Genomic DNA, 27957 nt, shown 5'->3' with positions numbered 1-27957 from the left:
TTGGATCCACGTTTGGATGACGGCCTCCTGAGAGTCAGAGGGCGGCTGACTAAAGGTGCCTTGCCAGAGGAAACTAAACACCCAATGATAATATCCAAAGACCAACATGTAGCTACTCTGATTCTGAAACACATCCATCAACAACTTGGCCCTAGTGGTCGTAATCATGTGTTATCCACACTGAGGAGACGGTACTGGATCACAGGTGCAAATTCAGCGGTGAGGAGAGTCATCACTGAATGCTCTGTCTGTAGAAGACACAAAGGTAAGATGATGGAGCAAAAAATGGCAGATTTGCCAAAAGAAAGGATTCTTCCCGATCATCCACCATTTACCAATGTGGGAGTCGACTACTTTGGACCAATAGAGGTGAAAAGTGGACGAGGCACAGTCAAGCGCTATGGTATGCCTTTCACCTGTTTGTCCAGTAGAGCAGTCCACCTAGAAGTAGCCCACTCCTTGGATACAGACGCATGCATTAATGTGATCCGACGATTCATCTGTAGAAGGGGTCAAGTTGTTCATACTCAATCTGATAACGGGACCAACTTTACAGGAACTGAAAGATAATTAAGGGAGGCACTCTCTTGTCTGAACCAGGCACAGATCGAAGGAGCGTCAAATCCTCTAGCAGGGTCACATTATGGCCGTGTATGGGAGCGTGTGATTCGCATGGTGAGGACAATCCTGTGAAGTGCTTCGACAGCAGAGGCTAGACAATGATGGATTTCATACAATCATGTACGAGGCGGAGGCTATTCTACACGACCGACCATAAACAAATGATCCAAACAATCTCGAACCCCTGACTCCTAACCATATCCTGCTTATAAAAGGAAAACAAGCTTTACCACCCGGACTGTTTGAACAACATGACCTATACGTCAGACGGAGGTGGAGACAAGTCGAATATATCTCTGACCTCTTTTGGAAAAGATGAATACGTGAATACCTACCTTTCCTGCAGGAACGGCAGAAATGGAATCAAAAGAGGAGCAATCTTAAACCTGGAGATATTGTAATCATCATGTACCCTACTGCCCCACGTGGTTCTTGGCCACTTGGAAGAGTCTTGGAGGCTTTTCATGATAAAAAGGGCTTGCCCGATTAGTACGTCAGCAGACAAAGACGAGCATCATTGAAAGGCCTGTGACAAAACTTTGCTGCACGAGTCATAGGTTAGCCTTAACTTGTGTCATCATTTTACCTTGCTAATGTTTCGAACTTGCGGATTATCTATAGGTGTGATTTCACTCTGCCCACTTTTATTGTGTATTGTATTGGAATTGTTATGTATGTCGGCCATCACAATTAGGGGTCGGTGTGTAGGAGCCATTGGGGTTCATGTTTTTATTTTAGTTTGGGACACTAGATGTCGCTCTACCTCAATTGGGTTCACACAATACAGGTGGGAACATTCATGCAGGTGTCAGGTGTTGCTTGATAGAGGGGGAGCACACATAGCTTTTTGACCGCTTCATTGTGTCGCCAAAGGTCTGTTACGTTGTGTAATTAAGGTGCCTGTTTGGATGTATGGACACTTTTATGGTGAGAAATAAAGTATCATAACTGTTAACTTGAACTCAAAGTTTGAGCGTTATTTTACATGGAACAAGTAAACGCGTCAATCAAGTGCTCAGTCAGCAATCCCTCTGAGACATGATAAAGCAGACCATCCGGGAGAGGAGGAGGGCTGTGTGTGCCCCGCACGACGATGAGCTCTGAGACATCATGTCTGTCATGATAAAGCACACCATCAGGGTCTCCGGATTCGGTAAGGCCACTTCTGTCCATGGCAAACAGGTCCATGGCAGCTCGGTTTTTATCTCTCCTCCTGGAAACATTATGTTCCCACTTATCTTTGCCAGCACACCTGATAGCCGTTTGGACCTGTTTCTTTTCATATGCACTATGGAGTATCTGTTATTGTGACCACAGGCCAATTTATTGTGCAAGTGGCACAGTCTCTCTGTTTGACTAGGTGATACGTATCTGCTGTTGGGGGAAAAGAAAATCTAAATTTAGAGGTTTTGTCATATTAAGTGCCAATAGAACTGATGGTTGATTATTTTTTATTACATTTTTTTTATTGTACCATAACATGTAAAGATGACCCATTCCAAAAGTGAGGTTTCAGGTTGAAACTGAGAGATCATGTCATGGTTTGTGAAATTGGCGATTACCAGAAACATTCTGGGTTTGGGTTAGGAGATGATGCTTCAATAGGGCTGGGCCCTAGAGGTGCTCATAGTTTTTAGGAGGTTTGAATTTAGAGGTCCTGCTGATTCAGATGTCAGTGAGCGTGTTGTCTGTGAGGTGCCTTGGGACAGTTTTGATGAAAAAATAAATCAAAATGAAAAATACATCATGGCAGATAAATGAAGAATTCCTACTTGTTTCAGTGTCCCAAGGTCCTTTTACGTCGCCCCCTGTCTCCATGCCCTTGCTGAAAGACATAGAGCAACTAATAATCACTGGACTAAACCTTCTGATAATGAATCTAGAGTTCAGAATATTAAATTAGAAAACCTGTGAATTTATTGTTATGAAATGATTGCTCAATTGAGGATTATTTTAATGCTAATCTCCACTGGAAAATAGCCCATTCACTTGTCAACACTTGACCTCAGACAACCCGTCCACATGTAGTGTGTTTTTTTAATCCTCTGGGAGAGAGATACAAATTCACACGCTAGTTAAAAAAATTTAACTAGTGTGTGATTATTTAATGCTGGATAAATCACACTGCAAATGGGGGAGGGTAGCTCAGGGGTATAAATGGCCTGAGAAAAAGCCCCTCGGTCCTACAGGTTTTACTAATAGTTCACCATGGCCATGCTGGGACTTCTGTTGGCCGCAGCCCTTTGTCTGGGCTCTGCCTCTGCAGCTTCTGTGAGCCTTATTGACTTTGGTTGCCTTTGGTTGATACATTTTGTTTAACAATTAAACACGATTATGTAAATAAAGGATGCCATTAAAGTATGGCATGTTATGTACACTATATAAATTGTGTTTTAGACATTACAAGGTCATTAGAAACCTTACAGTTACTACTGTAACAATTGTAACATTAAGCGCCTTGAGACAATTTTATTGAATTGAATTAATGTTTCAACTGTTCCATTTCCTTCTTGTTGATTAACTTCTAGATCTTAAGGATCTGATTTACTTTTTGTGTTTTTGTTCACAGTTGAGAACTGTGAAGACTGAAGGGGGTCTGGTCTCGGGAAAAAACTATGGTGTTTCCGGACTCTTCCGCTACATGGACGTCTTCAAAGGAATCCCCTTCGCTGCTCCCCCTGGTCGCTTCGAGAAGCCAAAACCCCACCCTGGCTGGGATGGTGGGTAACCCATCTGATAAGTGTTGCTAAGATTCACTTAAGGGAAGCATGATTTAGTGAAACTGCATGGTCAATGTGGTAACACTTCTCTTGATGAGACAGACATTAGTCATCATTACAATTTCCCTGTTACCCCTGTAACCCCTGCTCCAGCCCCCCCAAAATAGGGCTAGATACGCCACTGATGTTTACATAAGAAATGCCCAGATTTAGGGGTTGCTGCCAAAGCGAATAGTGTAGACTGAAAAGTGGGTAGCAGCTTTTCTTTCTCCCCCCCCCCCCTTATGGAATGCGGCCTATACTTATTTGCATACGACTATAAAAAGGTCACAACTTTGGACAATATCCTAAAACCACAGTAGCATTATTACTCACAGACATAGATCTTCAGCTGCATTACTCCTATTTCCTCTCCTGTCCACAGGTGTTCTGAAAGCAAGAGACTTCAGGAACAGATGCATCCAGCTCAACCTCATCCAGACAGACACCCGCGGTGATGAGGACTGTCTCTTCCTCAACATCTGGGTACCTCAGGGAACCAAAGGTAGCTTACTCCATCCTCAACCTCATGGAAAGACACATTTTTGCTACAACACACACCAAATAACTCATTACTTAACACTAAACCCTACACTAGGGCTGAACGATTAATTGCATTTGCGATTTAATCGCGATATGATAGAACGCGATTTTCTAACCGCAACGTTCGCGATTAAAAAACGTGGTCTAAAAAAAAAAAAAAAAAAAAAATATTTTTTTTTTTTTTTTTTTTAAGATGATACATTTTGCACACAGTGTTTAAAAAGTGCATGCCTAGTGTTTATACTTAAAATGACTTTTTTAAATTACTTTAATGCACAGTGGTTCTTGTTTCTGTAATGAGCAGTTAAATAAAAATGTAAAATATGGGAAAGAATATTTTACAATAAATGTATCTAATATTGTGTTGGTCATATTTAAATAATTCATTACGTTTTGTTGGGAAAAAAAGAGGATAAAAAAAAAAATCTCATATTAAATCGCAATCGCAATATTTTGGTAAAAAATCGCAATTAGATTATTTTCCCAAATCGTTCAGCCCTACCCTACACCGCTGCCACATAGGCTACCTCTTAACATAGACCCTTTACTGCTGGCAAAACCAAGGTCATGGCTTCAGCACCCTGGGTGTTCACATTCCGATAGAATACATGTAGCCATTGAACATGCACCACACACATTTACGGTGTCTGCAACTGAATGGTATCCTTCATTCAATGAGCGCAATTTAATTTAATTTAATCATAGAACCACCTACATTAAAAAGCAACAAGGATTTAGAGATCAGGAAAGAGATATACACGCTAATATGGTGTCATCAAACAGAGGCAAAATACAGGACAGTAATTCTAAACCACTCAAAAGCAAAAATACTCAGACTATTTCTGCAGCTATTACTAACAAATTCAAGTATAGCATGCATCTACATGTAGGGGAATGGATGAATTGAAAAAGCAATGGAAAGACATAAAAAAGCAAACAAGAGTAAATGTTGCTTTTAACATGGTACAAATGAGCAAAACTGGTGCTCAGAATACTGATTCCATTGTTTGTTGAAGTTTCTCCAATCTGGATTACACCAGCTTTGAAAAGTTCCTCGCAGTTTTTATACATACAACGGAATACGTAATAAGTCACTCCTTGTGCTTCTCCTTCCACCATTTTACCCCCAGAAAAGCGCAACTTGTCATTCTGTGCTGTTGCAGCTGGCAGAATGCAGTTTTTCGCAGTAATACATCCCTGATACCATGCCATGTTTTTTAGGCACACGTTGCGACAATCTTTATTTTCTTTACTTCCCACACTATGGTTCGTTATGATGACATGATTACGAAGCTCCACATTTTGTCCTGGCATGTGCAGGCAACTTTTTGTGTTATTCAATATCATATAATACATACAATAACGACATAGTACGTGTCAGCTATTTCCCACGGTTCTTGTCAATGTAAAATGTATTCTTATGTAAAATACCAACAAAAAAAACCCATCTCATCTCGTACAGTTTCTACCAACCTCCCTGTCATGGTCTGGATCTATGGGGGTGGCTTCCTTGTCGGTGGTTCCATGGGGGCTAACTTCCTGAACAACTACCTGTACGATGGGGAGGAGATCGCCAACAGAGGCAACGTCATTGTTGTGACACTGAACTACCGTGTCGGAGCTATGGGCTTCCTCAGCACTGGAGACGACGGCATCCCTGGTAAACAGGCATCAGGGCAAGCTCTTTAGGAGCCAAGAGAATATGTAGTCACTCACTGTAGTTCAGGGCAAGCTCTTTAGGAGCCAAGATAATCTGTAGTCACTCATTGTAGGTACTGAGATGAATTGAATGGTATAGAATTGAACCGAGTAGAATTAACTTTGGCTAAAATTGTGGGGGGCGTAGGTTTGGGGTGAAAAAAAATAACTAGAAACAACTACAGGTCAAACTTTGTATGCCATTGCTCTTACAGCATAGTTGCCTATAACTAACCTATTAGGTGATGAGTTTATAGCCTACCTTGTACTTATATAATATGGCCAGGGCGTACTGTTAAGCCTATATGTTAGAAAGGATAGATAGCCTAGTTATTAATAAAACGAATCTGTGCCTCACATAAACATTGTATGGACTGATCACCTAGTGTTGAATTTAAATGTTAAAAATAAATTAAGTTTAACTTATTGATGTTTAACTGTTCTAATTTAAAAACAATGTTGAAAAGCTATGCAACAGCTGGCATCTGTTTTTGTAATATGTGAGTGTCTCAATCTTCACACCATGGTGGTGGTGGGGGGTACAAATACTTTTTATATAGATGAATACAATTCATACTGACCTGAACTAAAAGGAGTGATCAATATTGCTAGGTAACTACGGCTTGTGGGATCAGCATGCTGCTATTGCCTGGGTGCACAGGAACATCCGCGCTTTTGGTGGAGATGCTGACAACATCACCGTCTTCGGAGAATCTGCTGGTGCGGCCAGTGTCAACTTCCAGGTAGAAATTTGTCCTTCCCTCTCTTGTTCCTTCTCTCTCTCTCTCTCTCTCTCTCTCTCTCTGTCTCTCTCTCTCAAAGTAGCACTGTGGTGTTCTGTAAGGAGCTACCACTGGCCATACCCAGTTACAGCACACATTTATAGTGCTACCCCCCTCTCGGTTCTCCACAGCTCATCTCTCCCAAGAACAAGGGGCTCATCCGCAGAGGCATCTCCCAGAGTGGTGTGGCCCTCTGCCCCTGGGCCATCGTCAGGAACCCCAGAGAATATGCTGAGCTGGTAAATGATTCCCAAGTTTGAATGTTCATGTGACATATGTGGTTATAGTGTTACCACACCTTTGACAGGAAACATTCAGTCATTCCTCTTTTTGCCACAATTGTAATGGGGCCGATCCTTTTCAGGTTGCCACAAGGGTGCACTGTCCAACTGATGACAAGATGGCGGCTTGTCTGAAGATGACTGATGCTAGAACTCTGACTCTTGCTGGATCTTTGGACGCGGTTGTGTCTCCAGCTTGTGAGTTGGGACTGTGGGTCTTTCATTGTTGCTGTTTTTTTTTTAGTGATTTAAACCTACAGTTTTGGTTTAGGTTTTTAGTTATTTAAAACACTCATGAATAAGATAACACAGTGAGAACTATGTGATCCTGAATTACAAAGGTGTATCATTTGTGTGTGTGTGTGTGTGTGGGGTACTTTTTCCTTTCTCCGTTGCTGCTACCTTCTGATTGGATGTCTCTTCCTTAGCTCCCGCTGTCAGCAAACTGGTTCTCTCTCCTGTCATCGATGGCGATTTCCTGCCTGACGAGCCCGCCAACCTGTTTGTAAACGCTGCAGAGATGGATTACATTATTGGTGCCAACGACATGGATGGCCACCTCTTCGCTGGTCTGGATGTGCCCTCCCTCAACCAGCCTATTCAGCATACACCCCTGTAAGTGGCTGGCTACTGTCTTAACACTATGTTTTACCTTGTGTATACTCATGACACATACCCACTGCTGTTAGCTCAGACCTGACAACCTATAATTATTCTTTTACTTCAACATCTCATTCTCACTCCCTCTTTCATCTTAGTGAGGATTTAAAGACCCTCATGGCTGCTCTCACCAAAGAGAAGGGACCACAAGCTGCTGACCTGGCCTTCAACGAATACTCCCACACTTGGGGGAAGAAGCCTACAAAGGAGGAAATAAAGAGGGCCGTTGTGGAGGTGGAGACCGACTACATCTTTCTGGTGCCCACCCAGGCCGCTCTCTACCAGCACAGCAGTGTTGCCACGTAAGGCTCCCTGATGGAGACTCAGTTCATGGGTGAAACAGTTAAAGCCCAGGCATCAAAAGGTTTCACTTGCGAGGCACAGACACGCACACAAAATCACTCAAACATGACCACTTTGTCTTGATATGGGAAGAATATCTTATCTTAGGCATGCATAACCTGACAGGTTAACGGTAGAGTGTGTAGTTTTTAGTGGCATCTACTGGTGAGGTAGCTGAAAACGCTTTCCTTCACAAGGTGCAAGTACCAGTGGCCGTCAAATACCAAAAATATAAGCCAGTGTTTAGGTTTGTCCTTTCAGGGCTACTGTAGAAACATGGCAGCGCAGCAAGTTGGACTCTGTGGAAGAGAACCCACTCCCGATGTAAACACAAAGGGTTATTCTAAGCTAACAAAAACCCGATTCGTAGGTACAGGTAATTGTACTCTATAATTATGAATACTATATTTTATTTCTACTACAAAATTGCCACTAAAAAATAAAGGCAGCACGACTGATTTTAATTCCATGACTTTATATAATATTCTATGAAATTCTTCTCACATCTGGAAGCAATACATATATAGTTTGTTCAAACAAATAATCAAGAGACAGAGACCTTCCTGTCAATCATGTTGTGTATAGACAGCAGTCAAATGGGGAGGGTTTTTCAAGGAAACACTGGAGGAATAGAATATGCTATCTTGGCTTTCACAACGCTGACTTAAATATGGACAAAACAGAGTCTCTGATTTATTATTTTCTCTCTCTCTCCCTCCCTCTCTTTCTCTCCTCAGGACCGGTCGTACCTACTCCTACCTGTTCTCTCAGGCCTCTAGAAATCCCACGTTCCCCAGCTGGATGGGGGCTGACCACGCTGAGGACTTGCAGTTTGTCTTTGGCAAGCCCTTCGCCTCCCCTCTGGCATACTGGCCCAAGCACCGTGATGTCTCTGGATACATGATCGCCTACTGGACCAACTTTGCTAAGACAGGGTATAGCAGAGATTTTTGCCCCTATATGTAATTTACATTCAAACTGTGATCATAGAATGAGGCGGTAATGGCCAAAGACAAATGTTTTTCTAACTGAATTATGCACATATTTCAAATCTAAATTAAGAATCAAGATAACGAGAAATATTAATAAATTCCATTAAATGTTTTGTGTCTCTACTCCCTCATCAACAGAGACCCTAACAAAGGTGAGAAAGTTCCTGTCACCTGGCCTACATTTAACAATGAGACCCACCAGTATGTGGATATCAACCACAAGATGGGCAGAAACTCTGTCAAGCAGAAGATGAGGCTGCGCTTTGTGAACTACTGGAGCAACACTTACGCCAGCTTGCCCACCATCTCTGAGTAGACCAGCCTAGAGTTACATAGAGTCCATTTCAGTATGTCACTTCTATGGTCTAGACATCCTCAACTCATATCATTGTGATAATTACAATGGGAGGGAGTTTCATCAAAGTTCAACTCAAAAGCAAATCAGCTCACTGTTCACCACGCTTTTGAAGTAAATGAAAAAGATTGATGCAATAAAAACACTTATAACTTTTACTGGTAGTTGTGCTTTTATGCCTGTGCACAAGACTCTAAATTATTCTTGGGAGTAAAATGTATTTAATGTAAAATTGTAATTTTCCATAAAAAATGTCCCTGTGACCCCCTGGGTTCTGTAGTCAGATATTCAGTGGCCTGTAGGATTGACTGGATATGGACTGGCAAACGGGAGAAGACGCGTACATATTCAGAGAATTATCTGAAGTTTGCCTTCACCTACAAAGAGACCGATGGTGAAGAATTAGCAGTGTGTCTGGTTTGCTCTTCCGTGCTACCAAATGAAACTATGAAACCATCAAAGCTGCGACGACACTCAAAGACAACCCATGCTCACTTGAAAGAAAAAAAACATTTAATATTTCCCGTTTAAAATCTTTTGAGGGCCAGCAGACCTTGATGAGACAATCAGCCAAAGTGTGAGAGCTATCAAGCCTCTTATCAAGTTGCATTACGTGTCGCTCAGACCAAACAGCCATACATAATTGCGGAAAGTTTAATATTGCCAACAGCTAGTGATATGTGCAAAACAATGTTTGGGAAGGATGAGTACGTAAAAAAACTGAAAAGCATCCCAATGCTCGCCCTATTGATTAATTGCCAGCTGATGTCAGGGCACTACTAGTCGCAAAACTCCCGAAGGCAGATTATTTTGCACTACAATTACATGAATCCACCGATGTGTCAAACGACGCTCAGCTTTTAGCTTTTTTGTGATTTGTCGACCAAAATGAGATGCAGGAGGAATTTCTATTCTGTAAGCAGCTGCCTGGAGGTAAAAAAAGTTCAGAGATTTTCAAAGTGATCGACAATTTTTCCTGTGAACACGATATAATACGCTGGCCAAAATGTGTTGCGATGTGCACAGACGGTGCAAGAGCCATGTATGACGCACTGCATAGAGAGAATGTTGTTGCCAAAGACATGAATGATGAATTCTCAAACGTCAGATCTCTCACTAAGTATGAGATATTTCATCCATACTTAAGCTTCTCAAGCTACTCACTTCTTTGTCCCTACCTAATTGAATACAGAGTTATGGCTAACTGTAAGGGAGAACAAATGTCAATAATAAACAGAATAAATTGAAACGAGTTGTGTGTCACAGATGATTTGTAATTCTGTTCAAACATGTGTAGGGGAGTGTGTGTGTGCGTGACTGACACTTAGTTCCCAATAAATTATATGAATATCAGGCCCAAATTTGTGGCGGTGGGGGTGGGGGTCCCTGCTCAGTGTCTCTCTCAGCCAAGGGGTCCTTGGGCTGAAAAAGGTTGAAGACCCCTGCCTTAGGCCCCATGCAGACGAAGTCTAGTTTGCCTGAACCCGGAGAGAAACGTCTCCGGATAGCCCTATCGTGCAGACGAACCCACTGTATCCGCACACTGTATCCGCACTCCTTCGAATCGGGGGTCCAAAGTGAGTAAACTCGAATCTGGTCGCGGGCTGGTGTTCATATGCACGGCATCCGCAAACCCAATCTGATTGCCCCACGTGATCGCATCACGTGATTGCATGCAACCTCAGGCTGAACCCGTATTAACCCCACTGCTTCACTTCATAACAGCAACAACATAAACTAAATGTATGACGTGGCTCCTTTTTCGTGACTTACATTTTTCTACTGTGCTTAGTTGTTTGTATTGGGATAGTGTGCTGCTTTACCTACATGTGGATAGTTTTTCGTGGTCTTACTTAGCCAGTTGGACATAATTTTTTAGACCAGCCAGAACAACGGACACAACCGGCATTATTTAATAACTGAATGGGTTGCCATGGCGCAGTAAGTGTGGCAGCCAGTTATAACAGCTCTCCAAAAAAAATTCTTCCTATTACCTTGCTGCTTTTACACGTGAATTTCCCTAACGTGATTAATACAAATGTATCTATCTATCTATCTAAATCGATGTTGTTAGGAGAGGGATGACATTAATGTAACAGACTAGTATGGGACTGGTGAAGAGTGAATGTATTTTATCCCCTCGGGGTTTCCGTACTTGGAAAAAGGTATTCCGGCTCTCACATTGTAACTAACTCACTTCTTATCTGCTTACGAAGTAAACGAGACTGTTTTCCCTTCCAAGCCTGTGTCATTCTTGTGCTATAAAGATCTAAGTGCCAACGCTCGGTTACATTGGTGGCAGCGGTTTCCAAAAGGTTGATGAATTCTATAGTTTCGTTTTGTTTGCAATAGTCGTTTTATTTTTAGAGTGTAGTGGATTTGTATTGTTTATTCTGCTAGCGGTTAGCTATCCGATGTCTGGCTTAGCACGGCCGTTTTAGGCTAATACAGACGGCGAAAAAAAAAAAAAAAAATATTAATAGTAGCTAACATGTGGTGCAAAGAAGAAGAGGGTTCTATGCTGTTTGACACCCGACGGGACAAAGATTACCATGCCGCCAGGGTGAAGATTGATTTACCATCTCCTTTTTCTGGAGAGGATGAGAAGCAAAGTTTTCTCTGCTGGGCACGTCAATTTGAAGTGGCAGTCCGCGCTCTCGTGGAAGGGGATGAGAAGACAACCTATCACTATGAACTGGTGAGAATTCTTCCAACTCGTTTGAGCAGAGCAGCATTCTTATTGTGGGATAGCCTTCCTACTACAGTCCAGGCTGATTATAGTGCTGTGAAAGAGAGACTTAAGGAAGCCTTTGGACGCAAACAGTTTTTGGATCGTTTCAGAGCCAATCTTTCTGCCCGCTCCCGTGCCCCACACGAGAGTCTCGTAGTGTTTGCTGCTGATATCAGCCGGCTTGTTGCGGAGGCATTTCCTGACTATGAAAGAAATGCCACTGGAGAGGAAAAGTTCCGCCGTTTCCTCGCTGGTTTGGATGCTGATTTGAGGTTAAAGTGTCACGAACAAGGAGCTACAGACATGGAAGAAGCATTGATAATTGCTGAGCGGTGTGAGAATGGCAGAGAGGCGGTCAAACAAGACTATGCTGCTAAAGTCACTGGCTGCATGACCAGTGTTGGAGGACAGGTAGCCTCCGTTCACTCAGTGACTGATTATGGGGGCCTACACAAAGCGATACACAGCCTGACTGAAGAGATGAGGGATATGAAAGTCGAAATGAAACTGATGGCCGAGGATAATCATGGCATGGCGTGGCTCTCCTTCATCAGGGAGGAGCCCATGTTGTTGCACTTGTGGTGGATATGGATGCCAGTCGCAAGCCTCCCGTGAGCTACAGCGGGGCCGCTCACCGGACAGGGGATTCCCATCACCTGGTGGGGACCGGAGGCCATTCGCAGCATCTCGCGGCCATGGAAGTCCTGGTCCTGCCGGGTCACCTGGGAGACGCAGTTCAAGCCCGGGCCGACACACACGTTATGAGGAGGAGACACCTAGGAGACGGGGCGTGCGCTTCATCTCCCCTCACGGTGACCACCAGCACAGCCGCCAGGGAAACGGGATGTAGCTGATGTTGTGGGCCGAACGCCAGCTGCACTCTCTTTGGGCTCACCGACCAACACTGACAGTAACCCTGTAATTACAAACTCTGTGAACAGCATTGAAGGTGAGACACCAATATCTTATGTTCAAGGTGTGATTGAAGGCACGGTGGTTCCCATGTTACTGGACTCAGGTTCAAGTGTGTCTCTCATTAGTGCTGACTTCAGAATGTCTGTCCCCTCCCTTCGTAACCGCCCCCTAAAGAAAGACTATGTAAGTGCCTGTGCAGTGAACGGACAAATGTTGGACACATTAGGCACAATTCCTGTCATATTGTGTCTGGGCACAGAGTCATGGCAGCATACTTTTCATGTGTTGAGGGAAACTACACAAGCGGTGCTATTGGGCTGGGACTTTTTAGTGAAAAACCATGCCCTTTTGGACATCACCCACGGCAAGCTTCAACTATGGGATACCACCATTCCTCTACTCCGGGGCAGTGATCTAACCCCTGTGTGCTGTAACGTTGCCATTGCCAACACCATGACTTTCCCCCCACTTAGTGAGATTATTGTGCCTGTGAATGTCCACCCACCTAGCTCATCTGTGGCTTATTCAAATTACTTTGTTGGATACTTAGAGCCCAATATTCCTGATAGCTCAAACTTAGTTGTAGCTCACACGGTTACAGCAGTGAGAAATGGAGTGACATGTGCTCGAGTTTTAAATCCTACAAAAAGTGATGTTGTTTTACAGCAGGGCACTCATTTAGGGGAATTTTACACAATCAATGACACAGACATAAACTCACTATCACATGATGTGGCTGCAGTGACAGCTAACCCGTCATCCCATGTCATTCCCCCTGTGTCATTAGAAGATTCCCCCATCTCAACATCTCAGAAGGCAACATTGTCTGCATTGCTCCAGCAGTATGGGGACATTTTCTCTGGCGATAACCGAAACACAGGCAAATGCACACTGGTGAATCACCGTATTCACACAAATAACCATCCTCCCATTAAGCAACGCGCGTACCGAACCTCACCTGGAAAGAGGGCTGAGATCGAGAAACAGGTGGCAGAGCTGCTTGCAGATGGCGTGATTGAAGAGAGCTGCAGCCCCTGGGCCGCTCCAGTCGTTTTAGTGAAGAAAAAGAATGGTAAATGGAGATTTTGCGTTGACTACAGACGCCTCAACAGTGTGACTGTGAAAGACTGTCATCCTCTGCCACGGGTAGATGACACACTGGATGCACTGGCAGGTTCTGTGTGGTTCAGCACACTAGACTTTTCTAACGGATTCTGGCAATTGGAAGTCGCGGAAGAGGATCGTGAAAAGACAGCATTTACCACTGGGCAGGGCCTTTACCAGTGGCGGTCAATGCCAATGGGTTTGTCCAATTCTCCTGCTACTTATCAGAGGATGATGGAACTAGTGCTGAGGGGTTTACCATGGAACATCTGCATGGTGTACCTAGATGATGTCCTTCTTTACAGTGACACGTTCGAGCGCCATCTTTCCAGCCTTAGGGAAGTGTTTTCAAGGATCAAGGCTGCCGGGCTAAAGCTAAATCCATCAAAATGCCATCTCGCCCGAAATCATGTGGTTTTCCTGGGTCACGTCATCTCTCAGCAGGGCCTCCAACCTGATCCAAAGAACACAGAGAAGGTCAGGAAATGGCCTACTCCTCAGTCTGCATCAGAGGTCCGGGCGTTTGTGGGCCTATGCTCATATTACAGGCGTTTTGTACGAAATTTTGCCAAACATGCTGCCCCTCTCAATCACCTAATGGGAAAATATGTAGCTTTTGAATGGACTGTAGACTGTGAAACATCATTCACTTACCTGAAGGATATGCTGTCCTCTGCTCCTATTGTGGCCTTACCAGATTTCAGTGTACCCTTCAAAGTGTTCACGGATGCATCCAAAGAGGCTGTCGGGGCTGTCCTTGCCCAAGTGAAGGAGGGGGTGGAGCATGTAGTGGCTTATGCCAGCCAAACGCTGAATCAAACACAGCGGCGCTGGTCCACTTTTGACCGTGAGTTGTGGGCAGTTGTGTGGGCGGTGCGCGAGTTCCGGCATTACATCGGGCTTACGTCCTTCACCATTGTTACAGACCATCGCCCTCTGTTAAGCCTCCGACGCATGACTCTTGATCATGATCCAACAGGCAGAAGGGGTAGATGGATCTTAGAGCTGGATCCCCTCAACTGGGACATTGTGTACAAGGATGGTCAGCGCCATATGAATGCGGATGCTCTCTCCCGACGGCCAGAAAGAGACTACCTGGCTGATAGCAGATTGAGCCCCTTGGATACCATGGTTGGAGTTAACGCCGTACATCCAACGCCACCAGACCCCCAGCCATCACTTCTCACTCTGGGACATGACTTGGCAGATATCAGAGCACAACAGGAGGCTGATGCGGATTTACAAGTTGTTCTCGGATGGCTGGAGGCATCACGGAGGCCGTCTCGAGCACAACTTAAAGGGGCCTCTTATAGTTTAAGGAAGTTTTCAGCAGAATTCGATCGCCTGATAATGCGAGATGGACTGTTATGTCGATGTATTATCTCCTCCCTTACTGGTGACAGACTCAATCAAATTGTGGTTCCCTCTATCCTTGTACCGGATCTCCTGCGTCAGCTACATGGTAGCCCAGCCTCTGGGCATTTCTCAGCAGAACGTGTATGGGAACAAGCACGTCAAGTCTACTACTGGCCATCCATGTTCAAGGATATCAGGAACTGGTGTGAGCAGTGTAGAGCATGCCAGACACGCCGGTCCCCGGTGCCATCCCATCGAGCACCAATGGGTGGCTCTTGTGTGACCCGTCCATTGGAAAGAGTGGCCGCTGACATTGTTGAGTTGCCACTGACAACAAAGGGCAACCGGTATGTACTAGTAGTTGAGGACTATTTTACTAAATTTGTCAATTTGTATTCTTTACCCAATCAGACAGCACAAACTGTAGCCCGGTGTCTCTTTGAAGACTATGTATTGGTGCACGGCGTGCCGGAACGCCTGCATACTGATCAGGGGCGCCAGTTCGAAGCAGAGGTTATACAGAGCCTCTGTCAACTGCTTGGAATCACAAAAACGCGCACCACTCCCTACAATCCGAAATCGGATGGAATGGTGGAGCGCTTTAATAGGACTTTAATTGATCAGCTAGCGAAGACTCTGCTTGACTGTGGGGGTGAATGGGATGAGTATGTGAAACAGGTGGCCTTTGCTTACAACACATCAGTACATGCCAGCACACATTTCACCCCATACTTCCTTGCCCATGGACGAGAGGCGAGAGTTCCTGCAGACATACTGATACCTACCCGTGCTATGGAGTCAAAAGCACCTGGATCCCATGTCGGATTTACCTCCTCATTGCGAGCGATGCTGGAAATCGCCTTCAGCAGGGCCAGTATGCATGGTGCAGAGGCTCATGAACGGCAGAAGCTCTATCATGACGAGAGAGCTCGTCACAAACCCTACAAGGTGGGTGCTCTGCTGTGGCTTAACAACCCAGTGGAGAGCCGCATGAAGTTAGCCCCGCACTGGAAGGGGCCATATCAAGTCCTGCAGGTGATGGACTCAGGTGATGTGCCAGGCATCACTTACCGCATTGCCAATCCCTTTGACTGTGATGAGCGGAAGCAGGTAGTACACTATGACAGACTTAGACCGTATACACTGCCAACTCGCCTGCCTTCACAGCCACAAGTGAATGACCCTCCTTTGTCCCCTACCCCTTGTTCTCCTGGGACTGTGTTTCCGGGCCCTGACCAGTTAGGGCTGTCTCCTTCAGTCGATGGGCCTTGTTCAGAGGGGAACGATACGTTGTCTGTGCCTGTCAGAAGTAGGCAAGGAAGGGTGCTGAGGGCCCCTGAACATTTAAGTGATTTTGTTGTTTACTGAATATGTGTGGAAAATGTGAAAAAAAAGGAAAACATACTGAAAAAAAATAATTGTCTTTGTAATTTTGTGTTCATGGAATGCTTTATTCTGTCAGCCATAGATTCAGGTTGCTGTTTGACCTACATTTTGTTTATGCTTGCACATGTTTTTTTCCTGTGTTGTTTCTTCACTGCATGGCATGCCTAGCTGGTGGGTGTTCTGTTGTAAACGTGGACGTTTATTCTCGTTGGGGGGGACGTATGTAACAGACTAGTATGGGACTGGTGAAGAGTGAATGTATTTTATCCCCTCGGGGTTTCCGTACTTGGAAAAAGGTATTCCGGCTCTCACATTGTAACTAACTCACTTCTTATCTGCTTACGAAGTAAACGAGACTGTTTTCCCTTCCAAGCCTGTGTCATTCTTGTGCTATAAAGATCTAAGTGCCAACGCTCGGTTACATTAACAAGCCACACTTTAATCTATCACTGTTTAATCTATTTGCATCAGACCATTTTTTCAAAAACCAGTTTTTAAAAGTGTCAGCAATAGCCTATATGAGCAAATCTGACGTGAAAAGATTTGTATTATAGACGGAAGTTTCAAAACGGTCTGTAATAAAGATGAATGTTACGTTAGCTTTAGTCCTGTCAGACAACGATAGCGATAGCTACTAGCTAGCGTTAACGTTACTTCAGAGGTAGCCTACAGTACGTGAAGGACAAAGCCCTCAACAATAGCCTACATTTGTTGTTAGTAATAAAACCATGAAATTGGAAGCAATTGTAAACCACGAAACATCCAGGATCCACAGCACTTGCATTGTGGTCTCTCGTGCTCAAGCTCAGCATCTCCATAAAGCACAGGCATTTAAACAACTCAGACATGTCATGTTGCACATTGCTTTGTTGCTCTGTTCTAAACTCTTTATTATCAATAACAAATATAATTATTTTTCGCTCAACCTACAGTCTGCTCTGACCACTGATTTTATAAACCACCATAATGTGTTACTGTGCAGATTAAATGTAGGCTATGCGGCTAGGCTAAACGTTGCTAGTTGGAGCTCGACTACTGTCATATGTCGCTACCGGACGGTAGTCCTTTAGCAGATGGTAGTCCCTCACATTGCGCATGCGTCACTTTGCGACACTGTTGACTGCTGTCAACAGCGAAGCCGCGCAGGCGTCACAACGACAGATCCATTTTCAATCATGGAGGAAAAAAGCGACGAAAGCCAGTTATCTCAAAACATGACCATTTATTTAAAAACGAGGAAGATGTTGTCACAGTGGACAAAACAGATGAGGTGGAGGATCAAAAAATCTCTCCCCAGTTTCGTTTCATATGTTGACGTAGAGCCTTATGCTGTTAGCCGTTTACAACATAATTAAATATAACATTAAATATACCTACATTATGCGTTAAGACAAGCCCCATATGTTGACGTAGAGCCTTATGCTGTTAGCTGTTTACAACATAATTCAATATAACATTAAATATACCCACATTATGCGTTAAGAGAAGCCCCATATGTTGACGTAGAGCCTTTTGCTGTTAGCCATTTACAACATAATTAAATATAACATTAAATATACCCACATTATGTGTTAAGACAAGCCCCATATGTTGACGTTTAAACCGTTTACAATATTATTAAATATTACATTAAATAAACCTACATTATGCGTTAAGACAAGCCAGAGCCTTATGCTGTAAACCGTTTTGTTGTCTGAGCATGCGCGATTATGCTGAGCCTTATGCCGTAAACCGTTTGTGTCTGAGCATGCGCAATGTGAGGGACTATCATCCGCTAAAGGACTACCGTCCGGTAGCGACATCATATGTCACTTTATTAGCATGCTCCTGTCTTCTTCTCCATTTTCTTCAGTTGTCTGTAGCACTGTTAAAGCGCCACCAACAGGCGTGGGGGATGTACTACAGCGGATTCAATCTGATTCGCTGGGTTCATGTGCACGCGATTAAAAAGTGGATATGTGTGAAAAATGAATCCGGGTTCAGGCAAACTAGACTTCGTGTGCATGGGGCCTTTATGACACATGGTCATAAATGTTAGATGCACAGACATCTATTGCTGCTCTCCCTCAACATTCCCCCTGTGAGACGCGCCTCCTAAACCAATGGCGGAATAGGTGTCCTGAAGGTTATAGTGGGTGTGTCACTCTTAAATTAATTTCCCTGCCCCTAGTTTCACCCTGGCATGGAAAAGCACAGGGAAAAAGCCAGAGACAGAGGAGAGAGATAAGAGTCCCAGCAGGAGGGTGGGAAGATCAACAACTGGTACAGAATGTTTGTTAGAGGCACCGTAAACCAACACCTAACCCACATCTAATGAGTAATTACAAGTGGAAGAAGGCCATATGTGGTTTTCCAATCCAAAGATTTGCATCCTGCCTTACATCCCTCTGAATTGCAGTTAATGCAAGGATCTGATACCTTAACAAGAGCAAACAGAAACAAATTTATACAGACTGTACCTTACAAGTAGCCCACTGATGTAATCCTCTGATGGGAATGACAGACTCCTCAGTCTCGTTTCAGTGAATGGAGAGGTAATTTATTACAAAACTGACGCAAACTCTCACTTCATACGTATGTTATAACATAAGTTATTGGATTCAAAGTAAAATTGGCATGTTGTTCTCACCTCACCTCAAGCTGAAAGACAAAAAGCAACTAATAATCACTGGACTAAACCTTCTGGTAATTAATCTAGAATTCAGAATATTTTAAATTAGAAAAGCATGTGACTTTATTGCTATGAAATTATTGCTCAATTGAGGATTATTTGAACGCAAATATCCATTGGAAAATAGCCCATTCACTTGACAACACTTGACCTCAGACAACCCGTCCACATGTAGTGTGTTTTTAAACCCTCTGGGAGAGAGATACAAATTCACACGTGAGTTAAAATTTGATTTGATTATGCAACGCTGGATAAATCACACTGCGATAGGATATAAAAGCCCTAAGAAAAAGCCCCTAGGCCCCACAGGTGTTGCTAGTAGTTCACCATGGCCATGCTGGAACTTCTGTTGGTCGCGGCCATTTGTCTGGCATCTGCCTCTGCAGCTACTGTGAGCCTTATTGACTTTTGTTGCAGTTTTTGTTAAATATTTTTTTTTAACAATTAAACAGAAGATAATGTATACAAGGGATACCATTAAAGTATGGCATGTTATGTACACTATATAGTTGTGTTCAAATGTAACACTAAGAGCCTTGAGACAATGTTATTGTTTTGGCGCTAAATAAATTAAATTGAATTGAATTCATGTTTGACCTGTTCCATTTCCTTCTTGTTGCTTTACATCTAGTTCTTCAGGATCTGCTTTACTTTGTTGTGTTTTTGTTCGCAGTTGGGAACTGTGTATACTGAAGGCGGTCTAGTCTCGGGAGACAACTATGCTGTTTCCGGACTCTTTCGTTACATGGACGTCTTCAAAGGAATTCCCTTCGCTGCTCCTCCTATTCGCTTCGAGAAGCCCAAACCCCACCCTGGCTGGGATGGTGGGTGACCCATCTGATAAGTGTCGCTAAGATTTACTTATGGGAAGCATGATTTAGTGAAACTGCATGGTCAATGTGGTAACAATTCTCTTGATGAGACTGACATTAATCATCATTACAATCCATGTGCCATGACGGTTGCTGTTATTGGTACCACGGCACATTGATGAAAGTGGACATAATCCATCAAGAAAGGTTTATGGCAGTACACAGGATTTGCATTGGCATGTTTATGATATGGTTATGTTGGTTATAGTTATGAAGGTTCTCCTAAAGTGGTGTCATTGGTGATTATTTTTCATTGGGACACAAACACAAATAGCAATGTCCACATATGGCAAGAACAACTATTTTAAAGCTGCGTAGGGGCTGTGTTCTCCCATTCTCGGTTAAGTCTATTTTTTGCGCGCCTCCAGTTATGCACATTTCAGGGATATTCTCCCCTTTGCACTTCGATTACACCCACAGCATGAAAGCAGGCTCATGAAAAAGGCGTGATGTAGAAATGTAGATAATGGATTATCGCATTAACCTTAACCTTAGCCTTAACGTCATTAAAATCCATGGAAAACAGACACCAGACTTTGTAAATGAAAACAAGGAGAGAGTTGCATTACGAACAACCTCAAATGAAAATATTTGTTTCTATCTCATACATAAACCTAACAAAGAAGTACAACTTAAGATCATGTTGCGTCGCCTATTTTTATAACTCTCAATAATCAAGTAATCACACCTTACCACTGATGCAGATATGTGCATCATATCAGCCACCCTCTGAAACGAACCAGGTGCAGGGACAGACAGAACACTAATTTGATGAGGATCTGCAGAGAATGTCGATGTCGAATGTCGATGATTACTGTGGCTTGAAAGTTATTCATTCAGGCGTCTGCACAAGATTATGGCTTCACGGTCAAGTTGAAATCGCTGGATGCACTGCGCATCGCTAAGATCCAGTATATCCAAACGAGATCGGAATACTCGGCCTTCTGTTTAACAAGGTAGCCTATTGTAATGTAATGTAGATTATAATACGGGTAGATGAAATCAAGCATTCTGATTGGTTGAAAGGAGGTCACGGGGTGTACTGTATTGAGCCATAATGTACTGTACAGCTGTTTACATTTACCTGAGCGTTCCATATCAATGCGCACTCAAAATATACTACCTTAGTTCGAAAAAAAAATGGCGGACCAAATCTCCGTAGATCATCGTATTTGTACCTAAAAGTTTTAAGTTTGACTTTTTTTTTATTAGATTTTTAGAAAGTTACCGAGAAATAGACACTGTACAATATAAAAACGCCATTATTGTAACTGAAAAATATGTCTAAGAGGATTTGCGAGGTGTATTAGCCACCTATCAAAGGTTAGCATGCTACTAGCCGTTAGCGATTAGCAATTCCTCTGTGTTTTTGCAAAGCATCTGCCCCAACTTTCTTTTCCCGACATTTACATTTATCTTGTACATAATCCATCCCCATAAACTGGAGATTTCAAGAGTAGAGATGCCTTTCAATATGCAGTTGCAGGATGGGTGAACGACACCAAGATATGGCATTTGGAGACAAAAACAATATGTATGAGATCACAGGACATGTATCCTGGATCTTATCAAAGCTAACCGTTCTTGAGCAATCAAGAGTGCCAATATGGGCTAACGAGTTGTAGCCAAATCCCAAAGGGCTAAACAGCTCGCTAGTTATTAGCACTTTAGCTCGCTCAGGGGAGTTTAGCTCTAATAAGACACAGCAATTATTCACGATTGTATCAATTGTATATCTAGGTTTTCTCTGGCGACTGTTGTCTCATCCATCAGCACAACATATCCCGGGCATTTTGAACTTTCTGTGGGTTGTGACCGTAAACAGCTCGCTAGCTATTACCACTTTAGCTTGCTCAGGAGAGTACAGGCTAACAAACGTGATGTTCCCAATGCTGTTTGTCTGTTGCATAGCAACAGCCACACATTCGGGGACTATTTTCTCTAGAGTCTAGGCTACTGAAATCCGATACACAACGTTTGGTGGCTACTACAACTATTTCTTGCTGAAAGGCAGCTTACTATTTAGTTACTATTTATAATGTTGCTGGCAACTGTATTATAAAAGCAATAAGGTACTCGAGGCAGTACTGTATCGTCAATAATGTACTGTGTAAGGGTTTGCCGGCCCTCCGCTTCGCGTCGGGCCTAACAACACCCTTGAACAGTACATTATTGACGATACAGTACTGCCTCTCGTACCTTATTGCTTAAATATTACCTTGTGTTACACTGTGATGTAAAAAAAACGTAACGTTATCTCAGTAGTTTTAAACATTTAAAAAAGTTTTTAAATAAATTTGACAAGCATTTTGATTTTGCAACGTTGTTTGTACATGTACAATAATGTTAGAATAAGGCCTACTGCCGACTTCAAAGGCAATATGGTGTTTCGCCTTGTGGTGGAACTTGACTAACTGCAGCCCTCGGAGTCAAGGGCAGAAAACGCGTAAATTATGTTTACATAAAAAATGCCCAGATTTAGAGGTTGCTGCACCTGTAGACTGTAGACGTGTAGACTAAAAAGTGGGTAGCAGCTTTTCTTCCTCTTTTCCCCCCCTTAAGAGCATGGGAGAATGCGGCCTATACTTATTTTCATACGACTATAAAAACGTCACAACTTCACGACAATATCCTAAAACCACAGTAGCATTATTACTCAAAGACATAGATGTGCAGCTACATTAATCGTGTTCCCTCTCCTGTCCACAGGTATTCTGAAAGCCAAAGACTTCAGGAACAGATGCACCCAGCTCAACCTCATCCAGACAGACACCCGCGGTGATGAGGACTGTCTCTTCCTCAACGTCTGGGTACCTCAGGGACGCAAAGGTACTCCATCCTCAACCTCATGGAAAGACACATTTTTGATACAACACACACCAAATAACTTGTTACTCAACACTAAACCCTACACTGCCGCCACATAGGCTACCACTTAACATAGAGGCTTTACTGCTGTCAAAACCAAGGTCATGGCTTCACCATCCTGGGTGTTCACATCTCGATAGAAAACATGTAGCCATTGAACATACACCACACACATTTACGGTGTCTGCAATTGAATGGTATCGTTCATTCAATGGGCGCAATTGAATTGAATTATAGAACCACCTACATTAAAAGGCAACAGGGATTTAGAGATCAGGAAATAGATATACACGCTAATATGGTGTCATCAAACAGAGACAGAATACAGGACAGTAATTCTTCACCACTCTAAAGCAAGTTTAGCATGCATCTACATGTAGGGAAATGGATGAAGTGAAAAAGCGATGGAAAGACATAAAAAAGCAAAGAAGAGTAAATGTTGCTTTTAACATGGTACAAATGAGCAAAACTGGTGCTCAGAATACTGATTCCATTGTTTGTTGAAGTTTCTCCAATCTGGATTACCCCTGCTTCAAAGAATTCCTTGCAGTTTTTATACATACAACAGAACACTCCTTGTGCTTCTTCTTCCACCATTTTGCCCCCAGAACAGCGCAACTTGTCATTCTGTGCTGACCAGGCACACGTTGCGATAATCTTTATTTTCTTTACTTCCAACACGATGGTTCGTACTTATGACATGAATACAAAAAAACACTCTTTGTCCTGGCAACTTTTTGTGTTATTCAATATCATCTCATATGAGTTCATCTCATATAATACATACAATAACTATATAGTACGTATCAGATATTTCCGAACAGGTCTTGTCACTCTAAAGTGTATTCTAATGTAAAAAATACCAACCAACATCTCATCTCCCACAGAGGTTTCTCACAGCCTCCCTGTCATGGTCTGGATATATGGGGGTGGTTTCCTTGTCGGTGGTGCCATGGGGGCTAACGTCCTGAACAACTACCTGTATGATGGAGAGGAGATCGCCAACAGAGGCAACGTCATTGTTGTGACACTGAACTACCGTGTCGGAGCTATGGGCTTCCTCAGCACTGGAGATGACGGCATCCCTGGTAAACAGGCATCAGGGCAAGCTCTTTAGGAGCCAAGAGAATATGTAGTCACTCACTGTAGTTCAGGATAAGCTCTTTAGGAGCCAAGAGAATATGTAGTCACTCACTGTAGTTCAGGATAAGCTCTTTAGGAGCCAAGAGAATATGTAGTCACTCACTGTAGTTCAGGGCAAGCTCTCTATGAGCCAAGAGAATTAGTAGTCACTCATTGTAGGTACTGAGATGAATTGAATGGTATAGAATTGAACCGAGTAGAATTAACTTTGGCTAAACTTGTGGGGCTGGAATTTCAGCAGGGGGTTGAGGGTGGAAAAAAAAGAACTAGAAACAACTACAGGTCAAACTTTGTATGTCATTGCTCTTAGAGCATAGTTGCCTATAACTAACCTATTAGGTGATGAGTTTATAGCCTACCTTGTACTTATATAATATGGCCAGGGCCTAGCGTTTAGCCTATATGATAGAAAGGATAGATAGCCTAATTATTAATAAAATGATCACCTAGTGTTGAATTAAAATGTTAAAAATAAAGAAATATTTTAGTTTAACTGATTGATGTTTAACCGTTCTAATTTAGAAACAATGTTGAAAAGCTATGCAACAGCTGGCATCTGTTTTTGTAATTTGTGAGTGTCTCAATCTTCACACCGTGGTGGTGGTGGGGGGGTACAAATTATTTTTCATTGTCAAAGTGGGGCCTGCCATGAAAAGTTTAGGGACCACTGGATTAAACTAAAAAGAAGGCAATTATATTATATATAGATTAATACATCTGAAGTAGAATTCATACTGACCTGAACTTAAAGGAGTGATCAATATCGCTTACAGGTAACTACGGCTTGTGGGATCAGCATGCTGCTATTGCCTGGGTGCACAGAAACATCCGTGCTTTCGGTGGAGATCCCGACAACATCACCGTCTTCGGAGAATCTGCTGGAGGCGCCAGTGTCAACTTCCAGGTAGGAATCTGTCCTTCCCTCTCTTGTTTCTTCTCTCTCTCTCTCTCTCTCTCTCTCTCTCTCTCTCTCTCTCTCAAAGTAGCACTGTGGTGTTCTGTAAGGAGCTACCACTGGCCATACCCAGTTACAGCACACATTTATAGTGCTACCCCCCTCTTTGTTATCCACAGCTCATCTCTCCCAAGAACAAGGGGCTCATCCGCAGAGGCATCTCCCAGAGTGGTGTGGCCCTCTGCCCCTGGGCCGTCAACAGGAACCCCAGAGAATTTGCTGAGCTGGTAAACATGTTACCTTCAGTCAGACGCCTTCTCTTACATGCATTAACATACTCATACCTGTAGTTTGGGCCATAATGAGGCTTGAGGCCTACGTAATGCATAGTTGCAAAGAGGAATTGGTCTGATTCCCAAGTTTGAGTGTTCATGCGACATATGTTGTTATAGTGTTACCACACCTTTGACAGGAGACATTCAGTCATTCCTCTTTTTGCCACTATTTTAATGGGAACGATCCTTCACAGGTTGCCACAAGGGTGGGCTGTCCAACTGATGACAAGATGGCAGCTTGTCTGAAGATGACTGATGCTAGAACTCTGACTCTTGCTGGATCTTTGGACATGCATGCGTCTCCATCTGGTGAGTTGGGACTGTGGGTCTTTCATTGTTGTCGTTTTTGTTTTTGTGATTTAAACCTACAGTTTTGGTTTAGGTTTTTAGTCATTTAAAACACCAATGAACAAGATAACACCGTGAGAACTATGTGATCTTGAATAACAAATGTGTTTATTTTGTGTGTGTGTGGGGAGTCCTTTTTCTTGTTGCTGCTACCTTCTGATTGGATGTCTCTTTCTTAGCTCCCGTTGTCCAAAAACTGGTTCTCTCTCCTGTCATCGATGGCGACTTCCTGCCTGACGAGCCTGCCAACCTGTTTGTAAACGCTGCAGAGATGGATTACATTATTGGTGCCAACGACATGGATGGCCACCTCTTCGCTGGTCTGGATGTGCCCTCCCTCAACCAGCCTATTCAGCATACACCCCTGTAAGTAGCTGGCTACTCTTAACATTATGTTTTACCTTGTGTATACTCATGAAACACACCCATGCAGATTGTTCACTAAACTCACTGCTGTTAGCTCAGACCTGACAACCTATAATTATTCTTTTGCTTCAACATCTCATTCTCGCTCCCTCTTTCATGTTAGTGAGGATTTAAAGACCCTCGTGGCCTCTCTCACCAAAGAGAAGGGACCACAAGGTGCTGACCTGGCCTTCAACGAATACTCCCACACCTGGGGGAACAAGCCTACCAAGGAGGAAATAAAGAGGGCCGTTGTGGAGGTGGAGACCGACTTCATCTTTCTGGTGCCCACCCAGGCCGCTCTCTACCAGCACAACAGCGTTGCCACGTAAGGCTCCCTGATGGAGACTCAGTTCATGGGTGAAACAGTTCAAGCCCAGGCATCAAAGGGTTTTACTTACAGACACGCACACAAAATCACTCAAACATGACCACTTTGTCTTGCTATGGAAAGAATATCTTAGGCATGCATAACCTGACAGGTTAACAGTACAGTGTGTAGTTTTTAGTGGCATCTAGTGGTGAGGGAGCTGAATTGCAACCAGCTGAAAACCCTTTCCTTCATAAGGTGTAGTACCTTGTAGTACCTATAGTGGCCGTCAAATACCATAAAAACATGAGCCAGTGTTTTGGCTTATCCGTTCAGGGCTACTGTAGAAATATGGTGGTGCAGCACAGAACCCACTCCCTATGTAAACTCCCTAAGCTAACAAAAACCCGACTCGTAGGGACAGGCAATTATACTCTATAATTATGAATACTATTTTTTATTTCTACTACAAAATTGCCACTACAAACTAAAGGCAATTAGCCTGATATTAACTGATATTAATTCCGAAGACTTTATATAATATTCTATGAAATTCTCCTCACATCTGGAAGCAATACATATATAGTTTGTTCAAACAAATAACCAAGAGACAGAGACCTTCCTGTCAATCATGTTGTGTATGGACCTTAGCAGTCTGCAAACAAATGGGCAGGGGTTTTCAAGGAAAACTGCAGGAATAGAGTCTGCCATCTTGGCTGTTGAGTTTCGGCTAATTTCACAACGCTGACTTACATATGGACAAAAAGGACAAATTCTTGTCTCTGACTTATTATTCTCTCTCTCTCGTTCCCTCTCTTTCTCTCCTCAGGACCGGTCGTACCTACTCTTACCTGTTCTCTCAGGCCTCTAGAAATCCCACCTTCCCCAGCTGGATGGGGGCTGACCACGCTGAGGACTTGCAGTTTGTCTTTGGCAAGCCCTTCGTCAACCATCTGGCATACTGGCCCAAGCACCGTGATGTCTCTGGATACATGATCGCCTACTGGACCAACTTTGCTAAGACAGGGTATAGCAGAGAGATTATTTATTTAGTCAGATCAATAAATGCCCCTTTATGTTATTCACATTCAAACTGTGATCATAGAATGAGGCGGTAATGGGCAAAGACAAATGTTTTTCTAACTGAATTATGTACATATTTTAAATCTAAATTAAGAATCAAGATAACAAGAAATATTAATAAATTCCATTAAATGTTTTGTCTCTGTACTCCCTCATCAACAGAGACCCTAACAAAGGGGAGAACGTTCCTGTCACCTGGCCTACATTTAACAATGAGACCCACCAGTATGTGGATATCAACCACAGTATGGGCAGAAACTCTGTCAAGCAGAAGATGAGGCTGCGCTTTGTGAACTACTGGACCAACACTTACGCCAGCTTGCCCACCATCTCTGAGTAGACCAGCCTAGAGTTACATAGAGTCCATTTCAGTATGTCACTTCTATGGTCTAGACAAGGGAGTTTCCTCAAAGTTCAACTCAAAAGCAAATCAGCTCACTGTTCACCATGCTATTGAAGTAAATTAAACAGATTGATGCAATAAAAACACTTATAACTTTTA

General features: G+C 43.2%; 2 protein-coding genes across 3 annotated transcripts; both read left to right on the top strand.

The window, feature by feature from the left end:
• The first annotated feature begins 2787 nt into the window (after positions 1 to 2787).
• Positions 2788 to 27957, top strand: LOC105902507 (bile salt-activated lipase-like). 2 transcript variants are annotated; one of them, XR_004164763.2, is made up of 12 exons: positions 2788 to 2892; positions 3191 to 3341; positions 3766 to 3885; positions 5386 to 5583; positions 6234 to 6364; positions 6535 to 6642; positions 6768 to 6882; positions 7113 to 7299; positions 7443 to 7646; positions 8424 to 8621; positions 8817 to 9049; positions 27851 to 27957. XR_004164763.2 is itself a non-coding variant. In XM_012830095.3 (11 exons), exons 1-11 carry the CDS (start codon positions 2830 to 2832, stop codon positions 8992 to 8994), a joined length of 1653 nt encoding a protein of 550 aa, XP_012685549.2. In that variant the 5' UTR covers positions 2788 to 2829; the 3' UTR covers positions 8995 to 9191. The 2 variants fall into 2 exon arrangements, 1 of the variants encoding a protein (XP_012685549.2); XM_012830095.3 differs by lacking the exon at positions 27851 to 27957 and having other exon boundaries at positions 8817 to 9191.
• LOC105902500 (bile salt-activated lipase-like) lies at positions 19497 to 27957 on the top strand. The gene is made up of 11 exons (XM_012830087.2): positions 19497 to 19587; positions 19870 to 20020; positions 22778 to 22897; positions 23824 to 24024; positions 24853 to 24983; positions 25154 to 25261; positions 25504 to 25618; positions 25837 to 26023; positions 26187 to 26390; positions 27202 to 27399; positions 27618 to 27957. The coding sequence occupies exons 1-11, from the start codon at positions 19525 to 19527 to the stop codon at positions 27793 to 27795; spliced, it is 1656 nt and encodes a 551-aa protein (XP_012685541.2). The 5' UTR covers positions 19497 to 19524; the 3' UTR covers positions 27796 to 27957.

Source organism: Clupea harengus, chromosome 12 (genome assembly GCF_900700415.2).
Source record: "Clupea harengus chromosome 12, Ch_v2.0.2, whole genome shotgun sequence".
Taxonomy (NCBI): domain Eukaryota; kingdom Metazoa; phylum Chordata; class Actinopteri; order Clupeiformes; family Clupeidae; genus Clupea; species Clupea harengus.
The sequence above is the reverse complement of the archived record's forward strand: the minus strand, read 5'-3'. Positions and strand labels throughout refer to the sequence as shown.